Here is a 25,896-nt window from a genome sequence, read left to right as displayed (position 1 = left end):
GCCACCTACCAACCTGGAGTGGCCACCTTTCTCCTCTCTGCCCTCTGCCTAATGGGGGCAGTTTCTGATCGCACCTGAGAAGCTCCCAAAGAGTTTGTGAAACAAGAGGTAGGGAGGGCAACATCTGGGACAATATCCAAGTTGGTGGGCTCAGCTACCGTGCTAGTGGGCTGCAGTGGTGTCTATACCCCACCCTGAGGAGACTCCCGCCAGGACTGGATGGGAGGGCTACAGACCCAAAGCAGGGAAGAGCTCGGAATCATGGATGTCTGCTCTCAAGAGCAAACCCGAGTGTGCAGGTGGCTGGACTGTTCAGTGTGCAATGGGGAGTCTCAGATGGTTGTAGACAAGGAGGGTCACTAATAAAACTGGGATTTCAGACAGATCTCTTTGGCTGCCATATGAAGGGTGGATCAGAAGAGGAGAGCAGGACTGAGAGCCCCGGAGGAAAGCAGCCAGGGAAGGGCCACATTAAGGCTGACAGGAAAAACCTCCAAGAACTGTATTCCTGGATTCTGGCTCCCTTCTATCACCTGTTGCCCCAGGGCCCTGGTCTCTGCAGCTGCTCAAAGATGATCTCTCTACTCTAAGCCCTTCTATCCTGGGAAAACAAGGAGCTGGGGAACCGCTGCAGAACACAGAACAAGCTAGTGTTGGCCAGTTTCCAGCCTGTCTACTGGGCATCAAAGCCAGAACAAGGACCTCTAGAACCCAATGAGCGTGGTACTGGTAGACCATTCTAGAGACAGAGATGAAGGCAGAAACAACGTTCCAAATACTGTTTACTTCACTGAAACCTGGAGGCAGAGAAAGGGTATGTGAATGCCTGGGGCACCAAGCCTAGGAGTGCACGTTGACAACGGCGACATAGAGGGCCAGGGTGCTGAGGGCCAGCAGCCCCGTCACTACTGCCCGGGCCAGCAGTGCTGTCCAGCTGCCCAGGGAACAGAGGTGGACGAAGGTCCTGTGGGGAAACATCATCATGAGAGGAGAACAGATAATCCACCCCCACTGGGACCCAACCTCAAACCCCATGCAGCTCACTCCATGACAAAGGCCTTGTAGACGCTAAGGAACATCAGTAGGAGTACCGCGGGCCGAAAAGTGTGGTAGAGGTCATAGCGTGTTATCATCCAGACCTGGGCAGATGCGACGATATAATGGACCTGCAGGGAGGCAGGAAGTCAGGGCCAGGCCTCGAGGGAGGGCACAGCCACTGGCAAGGAGGTGTGTGGGAGAGCGAGACTTCGTACCAGACTGATGTTGGAGTCAATGCTCATCTGGATATACTTCCAATCAAACTCAATGCCCCGGGCTCCAACCCAGAGGGGGATGCAGCTGAGGAAGGCAAAGGGAAGGATTCTCCAGCATCCAAACACCCTCAGCACTCAGAATCTGAGCCCCCGCCCTCCAGCACCTCCCTAGAACCCAGGTGTCTTTTCTCAGGATTCTGGGCTCCAGGCTGCTGCACACACCGGGACATAATGAGCTCGGCGGTGGCCCAGCCCAGGGCAGCAACCATGATCTTGTACTCCCCCTTGCCTGCATTCCGGGACATGACAAGGTTTAGGCCTATCAGGTCTGCCACATCCACGCTGGCCTTCATGAACTCCTGTGGGTCAGATTGAGGTTTGAGTGAGCACAGGTGCCAGGGGGCCCCACTCCTGCACTCCCTCCCCCTCCCTTGCCCCACTCACCCCAATGAAGTCATAGATGCCGCCTTCCCAGGTGGGGAAAAAAGTGGCCAGGAACAGCATCTGAGGACAGCAAACAGAGAGATCACTGCAGGGGAAGAGAATAAACCAAGTGGAATACGTAGGAAATCAGTGTGGATGTGGAGGGTAAGACTCTGAGATTTAGGGGACCCTTGTGGAGAGAGACCACCAGAAGGGGGACGAGATTACAGGATCAGGGGAGACAGAGGATAGGGGTCTCAAGTTTGGGTTTTGTGGTGATCCCAGGCCATCGGGTAAGGCATGCAGGTGCCAGGGCTAGCTACCCCAGCAGTGTTAGCAGCACCGAGTGGACCCTGGGGTTCCTTCGCGCTCCCTAAAAGTACAAAACGCTCCACCACACAACTGAGTTTTCTCCATTTTACTAAGGTGCTATACAAAAGTTGCTCGGGGACCTCTCCCCAGTCCCACCCCTTCCGGAGCACGTCTTCCAGGGTATTTTCGGGGGGACCCAGGCGTCCTCACCTTGCACAACTGCACGAAGAGGTAGGTGACCCCGGCCTGCACACACTTCCAGAAGGCGTTGTACTCAGACCTGCAGGAGCGGGCGGTGAGGATTAGCCCGGGCCCGCGCCCTCCCGCCCGCGGACGCCCCGCACTCACAGGCCGCTGCACTTGTAGGTGATGAAGTAGGGGAAGTACGCCAGGGCGAAGCAGTTCCCGAAGTGGAACAGGGTCATGGCGCCGGCCGCCCGGGCCCGCCGGAGCGCGGGTCTCTGCCTCCGCCTGCCTGGCGCCCGAGCCTGGGCCCGCCGCCCACCTGCCTCCGCCGCGACCCGCGCGGCCTTCTGGGAGCCGGAGGCCAGTGGCGCCGGCGCACTGACGTCACGGCCCGCGGCCGGCCCCCGGAGCGGGCGGAGCCCCAGTGCGCCCGCGCTGAGCTAGGCTCGGAGGTGGGGCGCGGTGGCCGGCGGGCTCAGGTGGAGTGCGGTTAAGTGCCGGGCGTGCCGTGATCCCGTAGTGACCGGCGCAGAGACAGGGGTGCGGCTGTGACACACTGCGTTTTTATTTCTACAGCGGGGCGCCCTCCTTCCCCCGGGGAGGCGAGAGCGGGAACGGGAGGTAAGGGTTCCAGGGTCCGGAACCCGGGGAAGCGGAGGAAGGGCCATCCTGCTTCACTTGTTGCGGCTGAACATATAGCGGAGGAGATCCACCACCCGGTGGCTGTACCCGTATTCGTTGTCGTACCTGGGGAGGGAGGAGCCGGGTTGGTCATCCCTCCCGACCGCTCCTGGTCCGCCCCCCACGCCCCGGGATTCCTCTCCCCTCACCAGGAAATTAGCTTCACGAAGTTGTCGTTGAGCGCGATGCCGGCCTTAGCATCGAAGATGGACGAGTGGGTGTTGCCCACAAAGTCGGTGGAGACGACCTGGGCGTCCGAATTTCAAAGATAAGTGTGGGTCGCAGAGCAAGGCCTTCCAGGAGCCCAGGGTCTGACTCTTAGGTACATGGGCCATCCCTTCACCTACAAAATCTGGCGGAGCCCTGCTGTGCCCAGGTTCTGGGGATGGTGAGAGGAAGGCACGCAGGGACTTTGTCTGCAGCCAGAGGACGAAGACCACAGACCCCCTGTTGCTGCACCAGTACACATCACTTCCCGGCAGTGATGCAGGCCTTCACCGTTATGGGGGGCCAGCATAGAGGCCCTCTCTGAGGGCACACGGGGAGGCTGGGTCTGGATGTCTAGGAGCATCTAATCACCTCGGGCCCTCCACAGTGGCTGAGGTGGAAGGAGCTACAGCACAGAGGCTCTGAGGGTTTGGCCCTAGTGATGTGGTGTAAGGCCCCAGAGGAAAGTTGTCAGCAGCAGGAGGATGTGATCTGCTTTCCTTAAAACCAGAGATCCTGGTGGCTGTGTGAGAGGGGAGCTGTAGGAGTTAAAGCTGAGACAGCACCAGAGGTGGAGGTACAGGGATGGCACGGCTGCCAGCAAATGCACGGTGACATCCTTTCTTCACAGGGAAGGCCCCTGGCCATGGCCTGCCCTGAACAAGTGTTGAAAAAGAGGAGCCACTGTCTTGTTCACTAAGCTCACATTGAGCACCTGCTGGGGTGCCCTACCCTGGGACGATGGCTGGAGCCATGGAGTCCCAAAGTCCCTGCTTTCTTGTGCACATGCTAGCAGGGCCAACAGTGACTATGAAATGAAATTTCAGGTAAGGGAAAGGGCCAGAAAGAGACTATCTTACTGAGGACAGGGATTGAAATAGAGACTTGGAGGAGGTGAGGGCAGACTCTGTGGCCACCTGGAAGAAAAGCTACCCAGTCCAAAGCAACAGCAAGTGCAAAGACCCTGAGGCAGCAAGAGCAGACCTTCCCAGCCCTACAGTCCCTGTCTTGATACATTGTAGCAGCTCTTTGGCAAGTGGAAAATCACATTTTCTCCTCAGAGGGCTCCTCCCAGGGTTCCCCTCCTCAGCCCCTACCTCATCCTCAGTGTAGGCAAGGATGCCCACCATAGGCCCCTTGGCTGCTGCTTTTATGGCGTCTTTGATGGCCTCATACGAGGTAGGCTGGGCCAGGCGGCAAGTCAGGTCCACAACAGATACATCTGGGGTTGGCACCCGGAATGCCATTCCTGTCAGCTTCCTGGAGAATCCCACATTAGAGACGGGAGTCAACCCAGGACCTTTCCATCCATCCCACATCGTCTCTACTTTCCCCTCAACAGACGCTTCAGGGATTGGGAGCCAGTCCAGTCCTCCTGGGGTGTACCCCCACCCCTGGTTGCAGCTTTCTGCCCTCATACCCTTTGAGGTCTGGGATGACTTTGCCTACAGCCTTGGCAGCCCCTGTGGAGGCTGGGATGATGTTCTGATGGGCACCCCGTCCATCTCGCCAGGACTTCTTTGATGGCCCGTCCACCGTCTTCTGGGTGGCAGTGTAGGAATGAACTGTGGTCTTGGGGAAGAAGAAAGCCAAGTTGAGCCCTTCCTGCCTCTTTTTCTCAGGCCTGAGGTGGTGACCCAGGTGTGGAGGCTGGTGGGACCATCCCTACAGACCACAAGAGGGCCATGTGCAGGCCAGGGTCCAGCCTTGTCTGCAAGTTGCCCGGTGTTTTTTTTGTTTTTGTTTTTTTTTTTTTTTTTTAAGATTTTATTTATTTATTTGTCAGAGAGAGAGAGTGAGCAAGCACTGGTAGATGGAGGCAGAGGGAGAAGCAGGCTCCCTGCCAAGCAAGGAGCCCGATGTGGGACTCAATCCGAGGATGCTGGGATCATGACCCGAGCCGAAGGCAGCTGCTTAACCAACTGAGCCACCCAGGCATCCCAAGTTGCCCAACGTTTTAAGAGACTTCACCACTTCCTCCCAAAACTATCTCTCCCTGTTCACCCCACACACTAAGCAGTACTGGGAAGAAGAGGTAGAGTTTTTCTGCCACCCTCCTGCCTCAGGCCCTCTCCCCAACTTACCATCAGCCCTTCCACGATCCCGAATTGCTCATGGATGACCTTGGCAAGGGGGGCCAGGCAGTTGGTGGTGCAGGAGGCATTGCTGAAAGGGCGCGGGTGTGAGAGGGCACCATGAGGGGAGTCACAGAGCCAGCCCTGCACCCTCCCCTCCCTCCTGGCTGATGCACAGGGGCCTGGTTTTGTGGAAGTCAGGATAGGGATGAGAGGGGTCAATGGGGGTGCCCCAGAGGTATGGTTTGGGAGGCTCCCCAAGCATGTTCTCCAGGAGTCCTGCCGTTATAACAGCCAGTTTCAGGAAAATGTTAGCATGATGGCATTAAGGCTTTGGGAAGAGAGGTGTGAAGACAGCCCCAGGGGTCTACTGTGGGTGGGGGTGAAGAGGGTGAGGCTGGCATGTCTTCTGGGTGCCACCCACACTCTTGAGAATGTTGGCTGCCTGTTACCTGACAACTTTCATGGAGCCAGGATCATAGTCCTTCTCATTTACCCCCATGACAAATATGGGCGCATTGGGTGAGGGTGCAGAGATGACCACACGTGTGGCACCTGCGTCGATGTGGTCCTAGAGGAGCAGCACAGGTGTCAGGGGGGGCCCTTTGAGCACCACCTCCACGCCCCCTCCCACTGCCCAGCCCTGGGCACCTGTCCCCCACTTACTGAAGCTTCCTCTAAGGACAGGTACATGCCTGTGGACTCCACCACAAAGGGGTTCCCGACGGACTTCCAGGGAATGTCTCGGGGCTGCATGCTGTAGAGGGGTGGCGGTGCCTAAGTCAGTCTCTTTCTGCATGCCCTGGCCTTTGCAGTTGTGGCCTTCACTGTGCCAGAGGTCTTCACTGTGCTGGACACCTTCCTGCCTGGCCTGCAACCATCTCTTCCCCCCAAGCCCAACATCCTCACTGTCCCGATGTGGTCCACCCTGCTGGGCTCCCCTTCCATCACTGACTCCACCTTGCAGGCCAGTTTTGTTGACCATCCCTGCTGTGCCTGGGGACCAGCTGCCACCTTCCTTACTCAGGCCTCAACCCTTCGGGGGAACCATCCAGACTGCTCCCAGCCAGCTCAGGCCCATTCCTCCCGTGCTGCCCAGAATGCACCCCAGGAAGGTGAGGCCGGCTGGCTGCTTCTGATACCTGGCCCTGGCAACCTCCCCACGGCCCTCCTTGCCCCTCCTTACCACACGGCTCCCGCTGCCAGAGGCTGGGCAGCTCTCTGAAGACACACTGCATCCCAGAGAGCAGCTCCGGGGGGGAGGACTGAAGCCTGAGGCAGCCCCAGGGCCAGCAGTGGCTAGTGGTTTACATTAGAAAGGGAAAGGAGGGCCACCTGGGTGGTCAATTCTTGGTTGGGATCTCGGGATCTCAGGATCATGGATGGAACCCTGTGTCGGGCTCCCTCTCAGCCTAGAGTCTACTTGGATTTCTTTCTCCCTACCTCCTGCTTTCTCTCTCTCAAATAAATCAATCTTTAAAAAAAAAGATTTTGTTTCCTGTTTGAGAAGATCACATTTCTACTCGATATCAAATGTTTGTATTTGAAACATTAAACATCTACTAGATGTTGCCGTTTTCTACTTGGCTTTAGCCAGCAAGCGATGAATAAAGAAACCGTATACTGGTTTCTCCCCCTCACAGGGCTTATCCCAACAGTGGTGTTTTCTTCTGTGATGATTTGTTAACATCTGTCTTGTCCTCTAGACCACTCTACGCCACAGCCTGGCGGGTTTCAATCAACGTTTGTGGGTTTTGTTAACCATTCTACATGTTTACTGATCACCTGCCGCGTGCTCATGTTCTAAGTGCTCTTACCTGTATTGACCCCTTGAACCCTGGTAACCTGAGGAGTAAGTACCAATCCTGGCATTTCTCAGAGCCAGCCAGCCCCAGGGCAGGGAGGAGGGGAGAAGCTGGCACCCCAGAAGACCCCAGCCCCTTGTCTAGATTGTCCTGGGCCCTGCCCTTCTGCCCAGAGGGCTGGCTGGTTTGAAGATTGCGTTCATTCATTCTTAAGGAAGTACAGAGTCTACCCAGAGTCACGGCCTGTGTCTGTGATGGAGACGTGAAGCAAGGAGGGGGCCCTCCTGGCGATGAGGCTGTGGCTTTGCGGAGAGATGCCCTTCCTGGTGTCCCCACACACCTCTTACCTCCAACTGTGCTCCCTGCTCCCGCTCTGCGGGCTGTGATCATCATGCCCATCAGATGCCCTATGAAACAGGCTAGGGCAAGTTCAATCTCTTGCCCAAAGTCACCCAACTAGGAAGGGGTGAGGTGGGAGTAAAGCATGCAAGCAACCTGGCTTGTGCCAAGTGCCCAGAGAACATGGCCTAGGGGCTGAGCGGGGCAGATGGGAAACGCTGCTGGAGTCACCAGAGAGGGCAGCACCTGGTGCTGTTTGAGGGGACAGCTGTGTGGGGACCAGGAAGACAGGGAGAGTGCCCTGAGTGGCAGCAGTGCCAGGCCGAGTAAGGAAAGGACACGGGATGGCTGGACAGTGACTCCTCTGCTGGAACTGTGTTTGGTGTTAAGATTTCAAAGTTGGGTCGGGCAGCTTCTCATGGGCACCAAGTCTCCAGTCCCTGCCTCCACCCACCCTCCCACTCCCACACCCAGGGGCTGAGCACCCCAGCATAAGCTCTCCTGCCCGCAGGTACAAGCCCCGAGGCTGGGAGAGGCTGCATCCCAGGGCCCGTGCACGAAGCCAGAGCAAAGGGAAAATCTCATGCCGTGGAGGGGCCCACAGAGGCTGCTAATTCACAGTAGAAAGGGTATGGGGGCGCCTGGGTGGCTCAGTGGGTTAAAGGGTCTGCCTTTGGCTCAGGTCATGGTCTCAGGGTCCTGGGATGGAGCCCCGCATCGGGCTCTCTAATCAGCGGGGAACCTGCTTCCTCCTCTCTCTCTCTGCCTGCCTCTCTGACTATTTGTAATCTCTGTCTATCAAATAAACAAATGAAATCTTAAAAAAAAAAAAAAAGACAGCATGGACAGCTGGAGTGGTTGGGATGATGAGAAAAGGCAGTGGGGCAGCGCATAGTGCTGGGGCCCTCCCGTCCTTTGACGTTTGTAAAAGACCTCTGTGGCTGCTGAGTAGGAACCGAGTGGAAAGAGTTGGCTAGATGGCCGTGCCATTTCCTGGGGAGGGAGGTGATTAGGTTTGGGGGTTGAAGGAGACTCAGAAGTTGAGTGTTATACTTACTGAGCTGACACGCCTGTGAGGAAACATGTAGATGTGTGTTAAATAAAAAGTATTTTGAGTAGAGTGGGATACCTTTCTAGATTAGTGCTTTTTAACCATTTTAGGGGTCAGGGACTTCTCTGAGACCCCTCTCTGACCCAGGACCCAGAGGCATGCACACACACATTTTGGGGGGTTTTGGAGCCCACCTGAGAGGTTGGAATCCCGCTCCAGGCCCCCCCACGGCCCCGGCATTAATATGCCGCAGGCAGGCGCCATCCAGCTGTGCTTACCACTGGAAGACGCTGATCTCCTGCTTGTCTACCACCAGCTTTCCATTCCTGTACTCCACACTCCCCTTGTACTGGCCATGGGTGGAGTCATATTTAAACATGTACACCTGCGGGGGACAGGACGGCTCCCAGTCTTGGGTGGCAAGGGTGGAGGCGTGAGCATCCCTGGGGAGTCCCTACCTTGGTGAAGGTTCCACATGGCATCTGGGAAGCTCTCCTCCCCACCCCGTCCTACCTTTCCCGGGTCTCCGCCTTGCCCGCTGCTCACCATATATTCCGGGTCAATGAACGGATCGTTCACCGCCACCACCTTCACATCCTTCTCCATGCAGGCGCGGAGCACCAGGCGACCGATGCGTCCGAATCTGTTCAGGGACAAGGCTGGTGGGGTTGTGCTCAGAATCCTCACCGCCGGCAGGCAGAGGAGGGGATGGGAGAGAAAGGGATAATAGAGGAGGTGCGCTCTAGGGGGCTGGGCAGGACTTCTCAGTCTGGGGAAAGAAGGCAAAGTGTGGGCACTGTCCTCTCTTGCCCAGATGTCCTCTCCAGGCTCTTAACTGCTTTTCCTGCTTCCCTAGCCATCCATCGCTCCCTCGCATTCCTGACCTTGTAGCTGGATGGATCCTCTATAGAACTTCAGGTCAGGGTATGTCACTTGGCCTGAATACCTCTATGGCTCTCAATCAGTAAAACCAGATCCGGACTGCTTACCGTGGCTGCCAGGCCCCTGCCAGCTTCCCACCTCCCTTCCCCTTCCTCCTTTGCTTGCTCCACACACCGACTTCTTAGCGCACTGAGCCCAGAGCTGGCTGCCGCTGCGCTCCCCAGTCTCAATGTAACCGACTTCCACACTGTTCACAACATGCGTCACTGAACTGTCGTGTTCCTTCTTTCATTGCTGTCTTCCCTCTGGAATGTGAGCTCTCTGAGGGTGGAGCCCTTTTCCCTGTGTTTCCTAAGGGTGGGCAGAAGGCAGGCACTGACGGTGAGAAATGGGGAGATGTCCCAGGCAGCAACCAGAGGAAAGACTGGGCCCTAAGACTTCAGGCATGGCTCAGGCCGGGGCCAACTCACCCATTGATGCCCACTGTCAGCTTCTGAACCACAGAAGCCTTCTTAGGTTGAGGAGGTGGGGGTTCCTCCTTGACTGGCTCAGGCTCTGGCTCAGGCTGGGGCTCTGGCTCGGCTTCAGGCTGGGGCTCTGGCTCGGCTTCAGGCTGGGGCTCTGGCTTGGCTTCAACCTTGGGCTCCGGCGGGGGTGGTGCTCTGGTCACTGTTGGGGGTTGGACGGGGGGAATGAGCTGCGCCATCACGGTGGGAGAGAATGAACCATTTTGGCCACCCAGAACCCATTGCTGGCTCTTGGCCCCTGGCGGCTAACCATCTAGCTGTTTTCCCAAATACCTGATCTACACAATGAGCAGGGGGTGGGCTTGCTTTAAAATACCAATGCCAGGGGCGCCTGGGTGGCTCAGTGGGTTAAAGCTTCTGCCTTTGGCTCAGGTCATGGTCCCAGGTTCCTGGGATCGAGCCCCACATCGGGCTGTCTGCTCCGCAGGGAGCCTGCTTCCTCTTCTCTCTCTCTCTGCCTGCCTCTCTGCCTACTTGTGATCTCTGTCTGTCAAATAAATAAAATCTTAAAAAAAAAAATACCAATGCCAGGGCCCCTTCCCCAGAGAGTCTAACTCAGTGCACATGTCTTTTTAACAATTACTTGGGGTGATATTGTCTGTGCCTCAGTTTCCTCCTCTGTAAAAGGAAGATGATGGTACTTCTGAGAGTCACTCTGATGATGAAGGGAGGTGATGTAATGCTTATGAGAGTGTCTAGGAAAGAGTCCACTTACATGAGTATTTCAAAGATCGTTTCCCAAACTCATCTGATAATTGCTCTAATTCAGCACAGCACAAGCTGTTATGATAAGAACCCCAGGGTAGGCCTCTTCCCAGGGAAATCTGACTCAGAGGCCCAGGAATCCTGGTTCTAAAAGCACTCCAGATGATTCTTATCCTCAGAGTAGGAAATAGAGGTGAAATGGCTAGAAACCCACGCAGTGTCCACCTCTGCAAATGCACACACCCCCACTCCCATACTGTGTTTTGAAAATCCCCGTGCTCGGATGTGTGTGAGCCTGGCTGCTGATGAGGAGGAGAGGAGGGCAGATGTGGAGGCAGCAGTCGGGTCCGCAGAGGTTTCCAGCTGGGAATCAGGCCTGACTCTCATGCACTGCCCAGCCACCTGCCAGCTGTGTAGTCTTGAGCAAGTTAATGACCTCTCTGGCCTGTTTGCTGGGGCCACATCTGACCTTCTGCCTGGGGGCTACTGTGAGGACTCAGATCTCACCACCCAGTAGGTGCTGGCGTCAACAGAGGGAGGAAATTGCTACTAAGAGTATGTGTGAGGAAAGGAAGCGAGAAGAGGTTGGAGTGGGGCTGGAGGAGGAAGGTTGCCCTTGCTCTTGGCACCAGAGTCAAAGGCACTGGGAGAAGGTAGGCTGGAAGCCACAGGCCAGCTGGCCTGTGGGGCCCCCTGACCTCTAGGGGCTGCTGCAGACCATGTGGTCTGAACCTGGGCTGTGGGTTTCCTATGGCAATACCAGTTCCTAAAGGTATTATGAGTGTTTATTTGCGGCAATGACCCTGTGGTTTTGGTGACCCTAGAATGTTTGCATTCCTAGGGGTTCTGCTTCCACGATCACTAAAGGGGAAGATCTGTCCATGGGATTGAGTGGGAATCTGAGCCCACTCCTCTCGACCTTTCAAAAGAAAATTCGGGTGGTTCTCCTCTCCCATCTTCCCCCAGGCTTCCTCTCCTCCCCTCCTCTCCAGGGGTGGAGTGCCTGGGCTGGAAGAAAGCTGCTGCACTAGGAAGGAAGAGCCTGAAGGAGCTTCAGTGATGAAGCGTCACCTGGTAGGTGAAACAAGGACACGGGTGCGCGCTCTCCTAATTGGATGACGCTCGCACTTCCTGGGCGCCGCCACGGGCTAGGCAATGTGCGGAGCACTTGCGTGCACCAGCTCGCTGAGCGCTGTAAGGCGTGCGCTATAAACCACCTTATAGAGGGGAAATCGAGGCCCGAGGTCACAGAGCGAGTGCTGAGCAGGGAGGAGGTTCGAAGCCGGCAGCAGAGAACCTGTCCCGGCGGGCGCTGTTTCTTGGGGGGTCCCTCCCACTGCCCTGACCCTGGCGTCCCGCCCACCCCGGCCCCGCCCGCCAGTGCGGAGGCAGCGAGGCAACGCGTGTTGCCCTGCGGGCCGACCTGGGTTCATCCGGCTGGTGTGTGCGTGCAACTCTGGCTGGATGGGTAGGGCTGCCCAGTGGGGCCAAGCAGAGGACTCTCGAGTGTCAACTTTGCTATTCCGGTGCTGAGAGCCCTAGGGAGGCGACTTGCGCCCTCTTACCTCTATGGCCGCTCCGTGAGTGGCGACAGTAAACACATTGGCCTCCCCGGGGGGTTGTGAGGCTTCAGTGCGCGCACGCGTGGAAAGTGCTTGGCGCGGCCCCGGCAGGTTGCTAGCGCCCAAGAGGACAAAGCCCACCAACCCCCAAGCGGCCCTTTGGCGCTGGGCGACCGGAGCGTTCATCCCCAGAAACGCGCGCAGGGAGGCTCGGCTCCGGCCCCGATTCCACCCTTCCACCGCTTGCTAGCGGCGCCGAGGCAGGTGGGGACCCTCTTCCTGGCCCGCCACCATCGCTATAGAAACCACTCCACTGGCAGGGCAGGGATAGGGAGGGTGGGGCAGGAGAGCGGGAGGGAAGGGACGCCGCAGCCGGCCTCCTGCCCCCTCCCTCCTGCACACAGCGAGGTGGGCACGAGCGCCGCAGGGGCTCCCGACTGCCCTGTCTCCCCTTCCCTGAGGTCGCCCCGTTGCCTCCCTCACCCCGGCATGGCTGTCGCAGCAGCTGGACAACGGTGACATTGGTAAGGACGATGTCACGTTTCGACATGGTCTAAGGTTTCATGACCTAGGCGCCTGGGGACCACCGCGATGTTACTGCAGTGCGGGGGCGCCCGGGCGAGTGGGGCAAAAGCTTCTCGCCGTTACGTCACAGTGCCCAATGACGTCACAGAGGCGGAGGCGAAGCGCGTGATGAGCGCATGTCAAGCCCCACGGTCCCCAGGCCACCCCCGGCGTCCAGCATAGAATCCAGCTTTTCACACTGGGCTTCAAAGCCCTTTTCTCTCCCCCTTGCCTTCCTTCTCCCTGGCTCTGTGTTGCTCCTTGACCCTCCTCTTGATAGTTATCTACCCTAGCTGTTTTCTCTTGCCTGGAAAGCCCTGCCCAGTCCTTGCTCAGGACTCCTGGTTTCCCTCAGGTGCAGCCCTTTAAAAGCGGCCCTTCTAAATCCCCATGTAAAGTTCTCTCCTCCCTCAGTCACCATAGCCGTCACCCTCTCAACCCGCTCATCTTCCAGAAGCCTCCTCTGACTTTGCTTGCTGGGAGAGATGCTCCAGATACTCCACAGCTACCCTCTCTATATTTTTTGTTTTCCTCATAGCCTATGTCTCTCTCTCAAAATCGTCCTGTTTATACATTTTCTTGCCAGTTTTCTGCCCAACAGACTGTACACTCTCGGAGGGCAGACTGCTGGTCTAACTTCGCTTTTGTATCCCATTGGTTAGAAGGTTTGGCACCTGCGGGTGCCAGAATGCATATGTAAATATCACTGCCTCCCATTCCTTCTGACCCCCAATCTTTAAGTGACCTCTAAGCCAGATCCCCTCACTGCACCCCATTCTTCTCCTCAGGGCTTTTCACATAGCTTTGTCATAATCTAGTTACTGATTTACTTGTTCACTGTGTCCTGTTGTTCACCATGGGGCCTCCACCGCCACCTAGAACTCCGCCTGGCACAAAGCAGCTTCTGGGGAAGAATAGGGCAGGTGGCTCTTTCCTCTAACGCACTGGGGGTGGGCGCTCATTTGCACACCTCTGATTCACAGATAGGCGCCTTCACCTGCAGGGCTGGCTGACACAGCTGTGACCAAGATTTAAGGGGTGTAGGGGTTTGGGCTAGGAAGGAGTCATCATCCCAGACAGAGGTGTGGAAGCAAGAAGGGGCAGAATGACATAACCTCCTCCTTCCCTGAGTCTTCACGGGAACTCAGTTCGCCAAGCACCTGCAATGGGACAGGGTGAGGGCAAGGCTCTCCTCCTTGGATGGTCCAGGGAGGTGGAAATGAAAATAAATCCAGTGTACAGATGGGGAATTTCAATGACCCAAGGCCAAAATGCAGGTCTTAATTAAACAAAGGGGACAAATTTAACACATGTGATGGAGATTGGGTGGAGGCAGGGTGTGGAAGATCACACAAATAAAACCACGACTGAAAAGGGGTCAATTTTGTACAACTTTACAATAATAGATATGAGAAACTAGATGCAATTAAAATTTTTCTTATAAAATATAAAGGCTCAATCCTGCTTCAAACAGAAATGGCAAATCTCAGCAGGCAAATAACAAGAGAAGAACTGGAGCTACGATCTCTCCTCCCCAAGGTTGATTCAGATCCAGATGACTTTATCGGCAGGATTTGCCAAAGAGCATTGGAACAAATGTCTGCCAGCCAGTGGGAACTGGTGCAGATCCCAACCAGAGTAGGGAAGTCAGGTGGCAGCTCTGCAAGGTGAGGCTCTGGGCATGGCACGTGCTCTGAGGCCCCGAGGCCCCAGGGCCGCACAGACCCGCCTGCACTTTTCCTGGGTGTGCTCTGCAGTGCTCTGCGGGAGGGCTGTGACAATGGGCCATGGAAACCTCCTCCACTTGCTCTGGCAAAGCAGCAGGTTCATATTCCCCAAACCAGCGGAGGGCAGCAAAGAAGGGACAACTCCAGGCCAATCTCTTATGGGGACAGATGCCAAAGTTCTGAATCAATTAGTGGCAAATGGGAATGGGACCAGGAGGGATTGGGGCTGATGGAAGATGGTGGGATGGGCAGAGAGAGGGGTGGAAAGAGAAGATGGGAGTACATTTCAAAAGGAGAAACCCCACCTCTCCATCTCAGGGTGGACTGGGATTCTGCAGCTCACCGCCCACCCCCCCACCCTGCAATTTCCTGGCATGGGAAACTCCCTCATTTAGGCACTGGACAAGGGCAGAAGAGCCACGCCTGAGGTTGCCCAGGGATCTGGCTTTGTCCCTGGAGCGTGAAACTGGGAAACAGATTTAATGAGCTCAAGCTCGTTGAGATGGCCTGATTAGTCACCCTCTATAGGCAGTGCCTAGAAATGGCAGAAGCTCCTGGGTCTCTGGGCCTGGGTGTCCAGGACCCAGGGTGGAAGCGTGGGTCCTCCGAGGGGAGTGGGCCTGGTCACCCTTATTTGAGCAAAGCCTGAAACCACGTGCAGATTCTCACCCAACCCAGGCGCCCACACACATAACTCTGCCACCCCACCAGCTCACACCCTACACATTCCTTCCCACCAGCCTGCCTGCCCGCAATCCCACCTCCACCCCCTCTCTGTCTCTCCCCTTGGCACCAAAACCCAAATATCTTTCACCCCTGCACCCAACTTACCCACCCACTGGCTCTTGCCCTTCTGGTCTTGGCCTTCCTCTAAGCTAGCCCCAGATGGCTATGCTGCCACAGACCTCCCAGCCACCACCTGCCCTTCCTTCTGATGACCCTCTTCATGCCCAGGGTAGACTCTCAGCTGTTCCCCTCCAACCCGTGCCACCATGTCAATGCTTGGGGCTTTAGGTTGGGACTGAGGAGGCCCCAGGGGGAGGAGGGAAGGATGAGCCCCTGGCCTCCAGCCCAGGTTCTGGCTGACAGTCTCCTGCTGCTGCAGGTCTTCAGCCCCTCCCCGTGGCTGCCTCAACCGGCTTTTCAGGAGACACTGCGTCCTGTCCTAGCTCATGGCAATTGGTCCTCTGCCCTCGCCCAAGGGCTGGGAAGCGGGAGGCCAAGGTTCTGTTATGAGAATGTGTCCCAGCTCCAAAATCTATAAGCCTCCCTAAGGAGCCCCAGGCTTCTCTGGGGACCCAGGCACTCTTCTCTCCAGCACCCTCTGAGACTCAGGCTGAGGCTTGACTGGTCTTCTCTGGGCTTCCCTTAGCAATCATACTATGGGCACTTACATCGCATGCCTTTTGGGAGTGCTTCTTTTAATCCATCCATTTGTTCAATATATAAATATTTACTGAACCCCAGGCTATGTTCTAAAAATTGGGGATATAGCAGTGACCAACACAAAAGCCCTGTCCTCTGGAAGTTTACAATCCGATAGATGAGGCACACAGTATAAAAGATAATTTCGGATTGTGGTAAGTGCTTGTAAAAACAAAAGGATGATATCACCCAGTGTAACTGAGGGATGGCCAGGGAAGGGTTTTTCTGAGGTGACATTTGAGCCAAGAACAGAATAAGAAAGAACCCACAATGTAAAGATGTGAGTTCTACCTTCCATGCACATAGCATGTGCAAAGACCATGAGGCAGGAATGAGCCTGGTGTGTCTGAGAACCAAGGAGAAGAAGACCTGTGGGGCTGGGATGTGGTAAGCATAGCGGGGAGTCAATGAGAACAGAAAGAGCAAGGTCTGATGATGCCCTCAACTCCCCAGGAGTGCTCTTCCTCCCCTGACTGAGCACCCCCCCCCATCTTTCCAGACTCTTGCTGATGGGGAAACTGGATCCTTCGATCCCCTGAGAGGAGTGAAGAAGCAGGCCTGGGTCCTGGAGATGGGGGTGATTGAAGGTGGGGTTGGGAGAGAGGAGGCCTGGATAGTGGGTGAGGAATGAAAAGAGGAGGTGATTGGAAGGGCAGACATCTGGGCTTTGGGGTGGAGGGGCCTGAGCTGGGCAAGGAGCAGAGATGCCACGTGAGTGTTCTCCATTCATGACTCACCTTCACTTCCTCCTCCTCTTCGTTGCTCAACTCAAAGCTCCCTGGGAAATACCTCCCTGACTGGGGACCAAGTCAGTGCCTCACAGGGGTAATTGAGTCATGAGGGGTGGAGATGAGAGGGAGGTAGAGTATAAATAGCAGCTTTGCTTCCCTTGCACCTCTCTGCATCCTCCCTACCCTGCCAACAACATGCACCTTGCCAGTTTGGTCAGCTCCTGCTCCCTCCTACTGCTACTGGGGGCCCTTCCTGGATGGGCAGCCAATGATGACCCCATTGAGAAGGTCATTGAAGGAATCAACCGAGGGCTGAGCAATGCAGAGAGAGAGGTGGGCAAGGCCCTGGAAGGCATCAATAATGGAATCACTCACGCTGGAAGGGAAGTGGAGAAAGTTTTTAATGGACTTAGCCACATGGGGAGCCAGGCCGGCAAGGAACTGGACAAAGGCGTCCAGGGGCTCAACAACGGCTTGGACAAGGTAGCCCATGGGATCAACAATGGCGTCGGACAAGCAGGAAAGGAGGCAGAGAAGTTTGCCCATGGGGTCAACCACGCTGCTGGACAGGTTGGGAAGGAGGCAGACAAAGTGATTCAGGGGGTCCATCATGGGGTGAACCAGGCGGGAAGTGAAGCAGGGAGGTTTGGCCAGGGGGTCCACCATGCTGCTGGGCAGGCTGTGAATGGGGCAGAGAAGTTTGGTCAGGGGATCCATCATGGGGTGAACCAGGCGGGAAGTGAGGCAGGGAGATTTGGCCAGGGGGTCCCATCATGGGGTGAACCAGGCTGGGAAGGAGGCAGAGAAGTTTGGCCATGGGATCCATCATGGGGTGAACCAGGCTGGGAAGGAGGCAGAGAAGTTTGGCCATGGGATCCATCATGGGGTGAACCAGGCTGGGAACGAGGCAGAGAAGTTTGGCCATGGGATCCATCATGGGGTGAACCAGGCTGGGAAGGAGGCAGAGAAGTTTGGTCAGGGGGTCCATCATGGGGTGAACCAGGCGGGAAGTGAGGCAGGGAGGTTTGGCCAAGGGGTCCACCATGCTGCTGGGCAGGCTGGGAATGAGGCAGAGAAATTTGGTCAGGGGGTCCATCATGGGGTGAACCAGGCTGGGAAGGAGGCAGAGAAGTTTGGTCAGGGGGTCCATCATGGGGTGAACCAGGCTGGGAAGGAGGCAGAGAAGTTTGGTCAGGGGATCCACCATGCTGGTGGGCAGGTTGGAAAAGAGGGAGAAAAAATAATCCAAGGGGTCCATCATGGGGTTAACCAAGCTGGGAAAGAGGTGGAGAAATTTGGCCAGGGGATCCACCATGCTGCTGGGCAGGCTGGGAAGGAGGGAGACAAAATAGTCCAAGGGGTCCACCATGCGGTTAACCAGGCTGGGAAGGAGGTGGAAAAGTTTGGCCATGATGTTAATTATGCTGCAGGGCAGGCTGGGGCAGAGGGAGACAAAATAGTCCAGGGGATCCATCCTGGGGTCAACCAGGCTGGGAAGGAGGTGGAACACGTTGGCCAGGGAGTTCACCATGCCGTTGAACAGGCTGGAAAGGAGGCAGACAAGGTGGTCCAAGGGGTCCACGATGGGGTCAACCAGGCCGGGAAGGAGGCAGAGAAGTTTGGCCAAGGGGTCAACCACGCTGCTGGCCAGGCTGGAAAGGAAGCGGAGAAACTTGGCCAAGGTGTCCACCATGCTGCTGGCCAGGCCGGGAAGGAGGTGGACAGGTTGCAGCAGAATGTTCATAATGGGGTCAACCAAGCCGGCAAGGAGGCCAACCAGCTGCTGAATGTAGGTGAACAGAGGTGGGAAAATGGGGAGAAGGGGCTGGGGGAGGGAGAGGTTAAGCCCCTGGGACATTTGGGTTGTCCATGTAGGCTTCATTCCGTGAAAGAAGCTTGGGGAGCTCTATGACCACATTCTCGTCTTTCCTCTCCATCTCCTCACAAAGGAGCTGGTGCTCAGCCGGTCAGATGGATCAAACCATCTCGTCCGCAAAGCTCTAGATCAGACAGCGAGAACCTTCACACTTCAGGGAGCTGCCCTCCTAGTTAAGGAGGTGTAAAGAGAGGAACATGAAGCCTCTCCTGGGGAACAGGAAACGATTACTGAGTCAAGATCTTGCGCAGTACAAACAGAGTGAGTGTTGAGAAAATCCAGAGCATCAGAGTAAGCATGAGGAATGGCTCTGGGAGATAAGCCCTGTTTGTTTTAATTTTCATAACAAGCCTCTGAGGTAGTCAGGGTGAGGAGGCTGACTCCCTGATTCTCAGATAAGGAGACAGAAGCTCAGTGAGGTTTTAAGGGGATTTGCCAAGGTCAGGTGGCTAGTGCGCAGGTCTGGCGAATCATAGGTCAGGGTTCTTTCTCTTCCCCTATACTGCCCCTTCGGGGGTAGGTCTCCTGGAGGATTTCTGTAGAGGAAACATTTCTGTAAAGGGAACAAATACTGGAGGCCAGCGGGGAGCAAGGGTCACAGCGGACCAGGCTGGGGGCTTGGGGAATAGGAGAAGGCTGACCTCTGCCTGCCTCAGTCCCCACTCTCCAATCTCAATGAGGAGTCTTTGGGACACCATCTTGAAGACCAGCCCAGACCTGGAAGCTGATAGCCACATGGGCTGCAGGCAGGGACCCAGGGATGGGTGAGTGGGGAGGCAGGGACTCCATAGAAAGTGTGCCCAGTAGAGGAGTGGGCAGTCTTCACTGGGAAGGGGTCAGGAGGGGGAGGTTTGTTATGGGATTCAGAGCTGGCCACAGCAGCAGCAGAGGCATGGCTGAGTATCTGGGTGTAAAACGAGGACAGGGATCAACCGATGTTAGGGACCAGGCCAGAGGGCATACAGAAGGGTAGAGCTGAGGTCGGGGGTGAGGTTAAACTATGGTCCTAGGATTTGCGTGGGTCCCCTGGGTTCCCTTTCCAGTTTCCAGTCAGGCCCTTCTCAGCGACTGAGGGCATTTCATTCACTGACATAAAAGGGAATTGGGGGAAGATTAGTCAGTAGGGGCAGACATCCTTCCAGGATTTTCTTTCCATCTCACAGAATTCCCACAGCGACATGGGCTTTGGGTTTCTTTCTGCATAATGAGGGGGTAGAGGGTTAGCCTCTGCCTCCACCCTGGCCCCAGTCACCCTAGAGGATGGCAGGTCACCAGGGAAGAGGAACCCTCAAGGGATTTAAGAGGGGAAAGAGAGCCTCAAGGGCTGGGGCGGGGTTATAATGACAGTCTGGGCTTCTTCCGCAGGGCGCTCATCCAGGCGTTTCCACCGGCCAGCACGGAGGGGCCGCAACCACAACAGCAACATCTGGAGTAAGTCTCCCAAGCACAGCCAGGACTCGGTGGGGGGAGGGGAGCCCTCCTAGGATGGGGGGATGGATGAGGGTGACCAACCCTCTCGTTCTTGAATTCCAGGCTTCGGTCAACAAGCCCTTCATCAACTTTCCAGCTCTGTGGAAGGTGAGTGCCCAGGAGGTTTTAACTTTCTGCTTCTTGTCTCTGGAGATGGTCTCACACTCCCTTCCCTCTGCGTGTTCATGGACAACTTCGTTGGGGAGAGACTCTTGGCCTTGCAGAAACCCTCCAACCTGTTTCCCAGCTCTGGCCTTCCCCGTTCTTTGTCCCGGACACCCTGCTTTCCTCTTCTGCCTGCTTCCCGTCCCTGCTGAGGCAGATGCAAGCTGGCGAACAGACCCCCAGGGGCCAGGGAGGGAGGCGCTGCTGCACCCATCCCTCTGTGTGCCCGCCACGTCTCATCATCTCCCCCCCCCACCCCACCCCTCACCGAGTCTCTCCCTACCTCAACCCACTATGAGGCCCTCGGCTGCCTTACAGCAGTAGGCTGGGGTAGGAACCTGAGGCTCTGGGCTTCTTCTGGCTCACAGGACCCTGCAGTAGAAAGCCTCCTGGGGAACCCTGGTCCCTACTCTGGGCCCAAAGCAAAGTCCTAGTTTTGCATTTATCTCTTTGCATGTAGCATATGGCAGAGGACGACGGTGTGGAACAGCTCAGTGGACTGTGCCCTGAACCCAAAGGCACAGCCTTGTTTATTCCTGGGCTAGGGGGTTGCCAGGGGACCCTTGGAGGCAAAACAGACAAGGCTTCTTGGCTCCTCCACAGGCCCCTGACACTCTCCTAAGACATTCCGCAGAATATAAGCAATTTCTAGGTCTGAGAAGCTCATGTCGATGTCCCCCTCATTTCTCTCGCGGACGTGAGGGCAGAGGTCTGGGTCCCCTCAGGGCTGTGTTTCCTGCATTCATTCCCTCTCTCCTCTCTTCCAGAGCGTCGCCAACATCATTCCCTAAACTGACGCACTGGCCTCACTCAGCAGACAGCCATTCCTGTTATCATACTAGCTGAAATGACCCGGAGGAGCTGGGGTTGGGGGGGTGGGGGTGGGGGTGGGCAGATTTCCTAAGTCCTAGAAGGGGGCTGTACTGGGATTTGTGAATAAATATGACACGTTATACTCTCATCATGGTCCCCTGTGCTCCCCGAGGAGGGGTGGATGGGGGGAGGCTACTCTTTCCTTGCTATTTTGCGGAAGGAGCTGGATGCTGATGCACAGGGGTGCTGAGCTGGAGACTTCAGGCAGGTCAGATGTAAGAGGGTGTTCACAGGGACAAGCCAGGCTTCGCTAGCGGTCAAAATCCATGCGTGCTTGGCACTAAGGGAGCATCTGTGCAGAGAAGGCCACCTTAGGCCAGCAGTGGGGGCGAAGCACTAGCGAAGAGAATGGCCGGAACCTAGGTGGAGCCCAAGGGGGTAGCATCCTTGTTGGGGGGGGGTGTGGCACGAAAGGAATAACAATGGTAACTTGTGTTTATTGTGCAATGCTGGGCTCCCTGCTGGGTGCTTTCTATGCATGACATCACTGAATCCTCCCAATCCCCTGGTTAAGTAGGAGGTTCTGTTATTGCCCCTTTTACAGAGAAGCACATGGAGGTTCCCGCAGGTTAAGAAACATGACCAAGGTCACATAGTCAGGAAGAGGAGGACAAGTGACTTAAGAGCTACAAAACATACTCTGAAAATACAGTCTTTTCCTGTTTGGCATCAAGTAGTGGGGAACCGTGCAGAGAGGAGAGGAAAGGGATGCGTGTGGGAGGTCCTTGCACGGGAGAAGCACCAAAGGCTCAGGAGGAAGGCACCCTGGTGACAGGAGGGCGGGCCTCTTTACAACGACAAGAATGGGGACACAGAAGGCCTGGTTTTCAGATGTGTGATAGCTGAGACTGTTCACTAAGCACTAGCTAGCTTCCAGGACTGTGTGAAGAGCTAAAACCATTTAAGCCTCCCACAACCCAAAGGCTTGAAGTCCTCTTGTGATCCCCATTGTATGGATGGGGAAACAGGCTTAGAGGGGTCAGGGTCCTGGCAGTCCACTGCCAGAACCTGACCTTTCACAGTTGCCTAAAAAGTCTCTAGAAGGTTTGCCTTGTACTGGCCTGGGTGCGGGGAGATGTGCCTTCCTAGTAGGACCATGTACCTGTGGGCAGCTCCCTTCCCTTCTGGGGGCCACAATTTCCTTCTATATTTGGGGGGGGGGTTGTGTCTGCAGAGAAGGGACAACAAACACGACTTCCAGCACCAAAATTCCATCAGTTGTGGGACCAAAAATAAAAGACCAAAAATTGCCCTTGGGGAATTTACAGGCTCCCTGTGGATAGAAGGCACATAAACAGAATATGAAAACAAATACGAAGCAATGCATCAGTAAGAACTAGATGCCACCAGGAAGGGTCTGGGGGGGGGGACGCTGTGTGTGTACAATAAAGGTGACGTCCCCGCCACTTCATGGTCACTGCCTTTTTCCTGATTTGTAGACTATCATCATTTTTATGACCTGTGGTCCTTTCCTTCCCTTATGATATTTTAATTTGAAAATGCTGCAAACGCATCATAAAGATGAGTTTCATAGTGAATACCTATGTAGCCACCACTCATAGTCTACCATGAACATTTTACTCTCCTTGCTTTATCACACATCCGTCTGTCACATATCTATACATCTAACCACGCATCAATACATTTTTGATGTGTTTCAAAGTAAATGGCAATCACCTATTTGCCAGTTTTCAAGTGTAAAAGAGGCATGGATCACTTCTGCCTTGAGGTCCGGTGTGTCCCTCCCTCTGCCAGGAATATTCCCCCATGTCCCTCTTGTGCCCTGCGCTGGCGCCTCCTGACCCTGCTGGTGTTGACAGTACCTGTCCTGGAGCTGAGCTTCAAATCCTGACTTCTCCCCTTTCTAGTTGTGATCTTAACCTTGACCACACCACCTGAACAGAGGGCCGCCTTTGCTACTCTCTGGCCTGGCACACTGATCTTTTTATTCATGGCACTTCTGACGATGTGTAATTAGGTATTTACTCATTTAACGTCCATTTACCCCCTAGACTAACACGTTCAAGAGGAGAGGTCGAGGCCAGGCACAGATGGCCGGCAGCTAACAGGGGGGAGTCTGCTGCCTTGTGCGGACTTGGTTTCCCCTTTGGCATGGAGTAAGTGGGAGCAGGAAGCGGGCACCTGAGACAGACAGGCAGAGGCAGGCTAGGGGTGAGGAGAGGAGGGGCCGGTTTGTGCAGAAGTGGAAGAACAGGGAGGGGAGTTGGGGCGGGACCCTCACAGCCCTCTTTTATTGCGGCTGACTACGTCTGTGCCGAGTACTTTCAGACATGATTCATTCCACCTGCCCAAGCTCCCCGTGAGGCAGGCACCATGACGGTCCCCCTCCCAGACTGAGGACGCCCAGCTAGTGAGTGGTGATGGCCCCGGCTCCTCCTAGTCACGAGCACTTCCCTGCTGCTGGTCCCTGCTGCTGGTCTCTGCTGCTGGCCTGCCTCCCTGAGACCCTTGGGGGAGTGAGAAGGAGCTACTTCAAAATAAGTCCTCTTTAAAATTAAGTTTCTGCCTTCAGGAGGTACGTGCATGCCTGTGTATGTGTCTCATAATTAAACTGCAAAAAACCACTCCAACAATCCCAACATGTCCACCACTAGCAAGAATACAGAGCGCGTGCACAGGAGTGTGCCAGACACCATTCTGAGCACCCCGCCAGGACTCCCTCCCTTCACCCTCGCATTCCTGCCTCTGACAGTCAAGGAAACTGCTGCACAGGTTAAGATCACAGCTAGTAACGGGAGGAATCAGGATTTGAAGCTGGGCTCCAGGACAGGTACTGCGCACAGGTGGATCAGCAGATGCCAGCTGGAAGCTCAGGACACCATGGAGGGGAGCAGAGACAGCACCCAGACCCAAAGCCTCATCTCCTTTCTCTGCTCGAGTCCAGCCTCTGTCCTCCCCCACTGAACCCTCCTCCCTGGTCTCTGTACCCACCTCCTGCCCCTTGCCCCCAGTCTGTTCCTCAGAGGGACCCTGTTAACACTGAGTCAGACAACAGCCCTCCTCCATCAAAACCCACCACTCTTTCTACCTCATTCGGAGTAAGAGTCCGAGTCCTCACAATGGCCCCAAATCCTCCTATCTGGGCCCGTTTCTCTTTGACTTCAACACTTCCCATTTCCCCCCCTGCTCCAGTCAGTGGTCCTCAAATAGAGTAAGTAGTTCCCTGCCCCAGGGCCTTTGCACTGCTGTCCCTCTGCTTGGGATACTCTATCCCCAGACATCCTTATGGCTCACTCTCCTGCTTCCTTTGGGTGTCAATTCATAAGTCACATCTCAAAGAGCCTTTCCTGATTGCCTGATTTAAAATACTCACTGTATTTTTCATTAGTGCTCACCACCTGCTATGTTAATTGTCCAACATCCTCACAGTGAATGTGAGCTCCCTAAGGGGAGAGATTTAGATGATCTCCCACGCTGTATCCCCTGTGCCTAGAACAGGGTGTGACACACAGAAGGTACTCAATAAATACTTAGCAGAATGAATGAATTAGTGACTTAGGAATGCTGAAATCAGAGGGTCTTGGATGTGAGGTCACGCAGGTCAGATTTGTGGATGCCATTAGGTACAGGCACAAAGGAGCCATGGGGATGAGGTAGGAAAAGCTGGTTGGAGTCAGACAGACCTGGGTCATATTCGGACACCACCATTTTACCACCATATTTTCAAAATACCTCTTATATGTGTATTGACCAGCCCTGGGCCTTAGTTACCTCACCTGCAAAATGGGAATATCTACTCCCCCTGCCCCGAGGTTGTTGTAAGGATTAAATGAGATCATGCATATGGAAGCACTTAGCCTTCTATTTGGTTCACAATAGGCATTTCATAAATATGCCTGCAGACCGCAAGAGGTGACCTCTCGGGTCCGGAGATGTCTGAGGGCAGTTTCCCCCAGAAGGCAGAACATGGGAGCACGGGGGAGAATCCAGCTGGTTCAGGAACATGGCTTTGAGTAAGCCTGAATTACTCAGTGAGAGCCCTGCCCTTTTCTCAATTTTCCCTCAAGCTTTCTGTTTGTGTTAGAGAGGAAGACTCAAGTTCTGTGCTCCTGTGCCTTGACTACCTCCCTCATACTTGCCAATCTCCTTTTTTAACACAGGAGCCACGGCCAGCTCTCGTGTAACACCGCTGTGTACTTCTCACTATGTTTTCTGTTACTTTCTATTTGTGGACAAGTGATCATGGCTTTCTGTTTACAGTAGCAACGTAAAATATACTTAAGAAAGTAAGCTGGCTTAAAGAAAAATATTAATAACAGAGATGGGTCAGGAGGCAGATATACACCACGGTGAAGGCGGTGGCCCATGAGGGAAGTGTGGGAAGGAGTCTCTGAGGCAGGGAGCGTTCTACCCCCAGCCCCGTGGTCCTGTCCTTGGACGCGGAAGCAGCTGGCTCAGGGGCTGAGGTGTCCATCAGCAATCCAGAGGCCTCAGATTTACTCCTGGCCCCTGTCCCCAGCCTTCCATTAGGCCCCAGGGCAAAACCACCACCAATTCCATCCAGAGAAGAATGAAGGCTTGACAAGCAGTGGGAGGTCTGAGACAGAGGATGACAGAACGTGCTGGGAGCAGAGTTTAGAAGTAGGGCAGGCCTGGGCTTGGCTTTGGCTCTACCACACACCACCATTCCCCTCTGAGCCCCAAATTCTCTGTCTCTAAATGGGGTAATTCTAAGACTATCTCTCAGGGCTGTGTGAGCCTTAAAGTGTTTAGTCCGGCACTGGCACCCAGAGCCATGGATAGACTGGAGCCGCAGTGACAATTACGGTGATGATTACCACTACCACCATTATCACTCTCATTAAAGGAAGGTAGAATAACAAGGAGGTGGGAGGCGCCCAGGACAGACAGGGATTGTGTTTACGCGGTGAGAAGTGGGGGATAGTACAAGCTGGGGTGCGGGTGCTGGGGTGGAGAGAGACTGACTGGAAGACATTGAGAAAGGCGGATGGAAACCAGCCCCTCCTAAGTCGGTGATGAGTTCCGGTGATACAAGGCTGGCGACAAGTGGGAGGCCCCAAGGCCCTGGGAGCAGA

At 55.3% G+C, this 25,896-nt stretch overlaps 3 protein-coding genes across 6 annotated transcripts; 1 reads left to right on the top strand and 2 right to left on the bottom strand.

Annotated features, from left to right (window-relative positions):
• Nucleotides 1–764: 764 nt before the first annotated feature.
• LOC111161495 (transmembrane protein 147) lies at nt 765–2,513 on the bottom strand. Of its 2 annotated transcripts, XM_022525193.1 has the most exons (7): nt 2,337–2,513; nt 2,199–2,268; nt 1,698–1,757; nt 1,476–1,612; nt 1,254–1,338; nt 1,045–1,166; nt 765–964 (listed from the first exon to the last, which is right to left on the bottom strand). In XM_022525193.1, exons 1-7 carry the CDS (start codon nt 2,411–2,413, stop codon nt 841–843), a joined length of 675 nt encoding a protein of 224 aa, XP_022380901.1. In that variant the 5' UTR covers nt 2,414–2,513; the 3' UTR covers nt 765–840. The 2 variants fall into 2 exon arrangements, with proteins under 2 accessions (XP_022380901.1, XP_022380902.1); XM_022525194.1 differs by lacking the exons at nt 1,254–1,338; nt 1,476–1,612 and having other exon boundaries at nt 2,337–2,501.
• A 213-nt stretch (nt 2,514–2,726) lies between these two features.
• LOC111161515 (glyceraldehyde-3-phosphate dehydrogenase, spermatogenic) lies at nt 2,727–12,558 on the bottom strand. 3 transcript variants are annotated; one of them, XM_022525231.1, is made up of 12 exons: nt 12,492–12,558; nt 9,822–9,883; nt 9,685–9,785; nt 8,879–8,975; nt 8,611–8,717; nt 5,804–5,894; nt 5,590–5,708; nt 5,147–5,228; nt 4,483–4,634; nt 4,160–4,322; nt 3,005–3,102; nt 2,727–2,921 (listed from the first exon to the last, which is right to left on the bottom strand). In XM_022525231.1, exons 1-12 carry the CDS (start codon nt 12,556–12,558, stop codon nt 2,849–2,851), a joined length of 1,212 nt encoding a protein of 403 aa, XP_022380939.1. In that variant the 3' UTR covers nt 2,727–2,848. The 3 variants fall into 3 exon arrangements, with proteins under 3 accessions (XP_022380939.1, XP_022380938.1, XP_022380940.1); XM_022525230.1 differs by having other exon boundaries at nt 9,685–9,883; XM_022525232.1 differs by lacking the exon at nt 9,822–9,883 and having other exon boundaries at nt 9,685–9,811.
• A 4,092-nt stretch (nt 12,559–16,650) lies between these two features.
• Nucleotides 16,651–20,783, top strand: LOC111161604 (suprabasin). Its single transcript, XM_022525363.1, is given in 5 exon segments — nt 16,651–17,217; nt 17,219–18,244; nt 19,697–19,762; nt 19,865–19,909; nt 20,734–20,783. Coding segments are annotated over 5 exon segments (1,728 nt in total). The 3' UTR covers nt 20,758–20,783.
• Nucleotides 20,784–25,896: the final 5,113 nt, after the last annotated feature.

This window comes from Enhydra lutris, unplaced genomic scaffold, assembly GCF_002288905.1.
Source record: "Enhydra lutris kenyoni isolate GAN:26980312 unplaced genomic scaffold, ASM228890v2 scaffoldscaffold85, whole genome shotgun sequence".
In the NCBI taxonomy this organism is placed as follows: Eukaryota; Metazoa; Chordata; class Mammalia; order Carnivora; family Mustelidae; genus Enhydra; species Enhydra lutris.
This window is presented reverse-complemented; position numbering and strand designations above follow the sequence as displayed.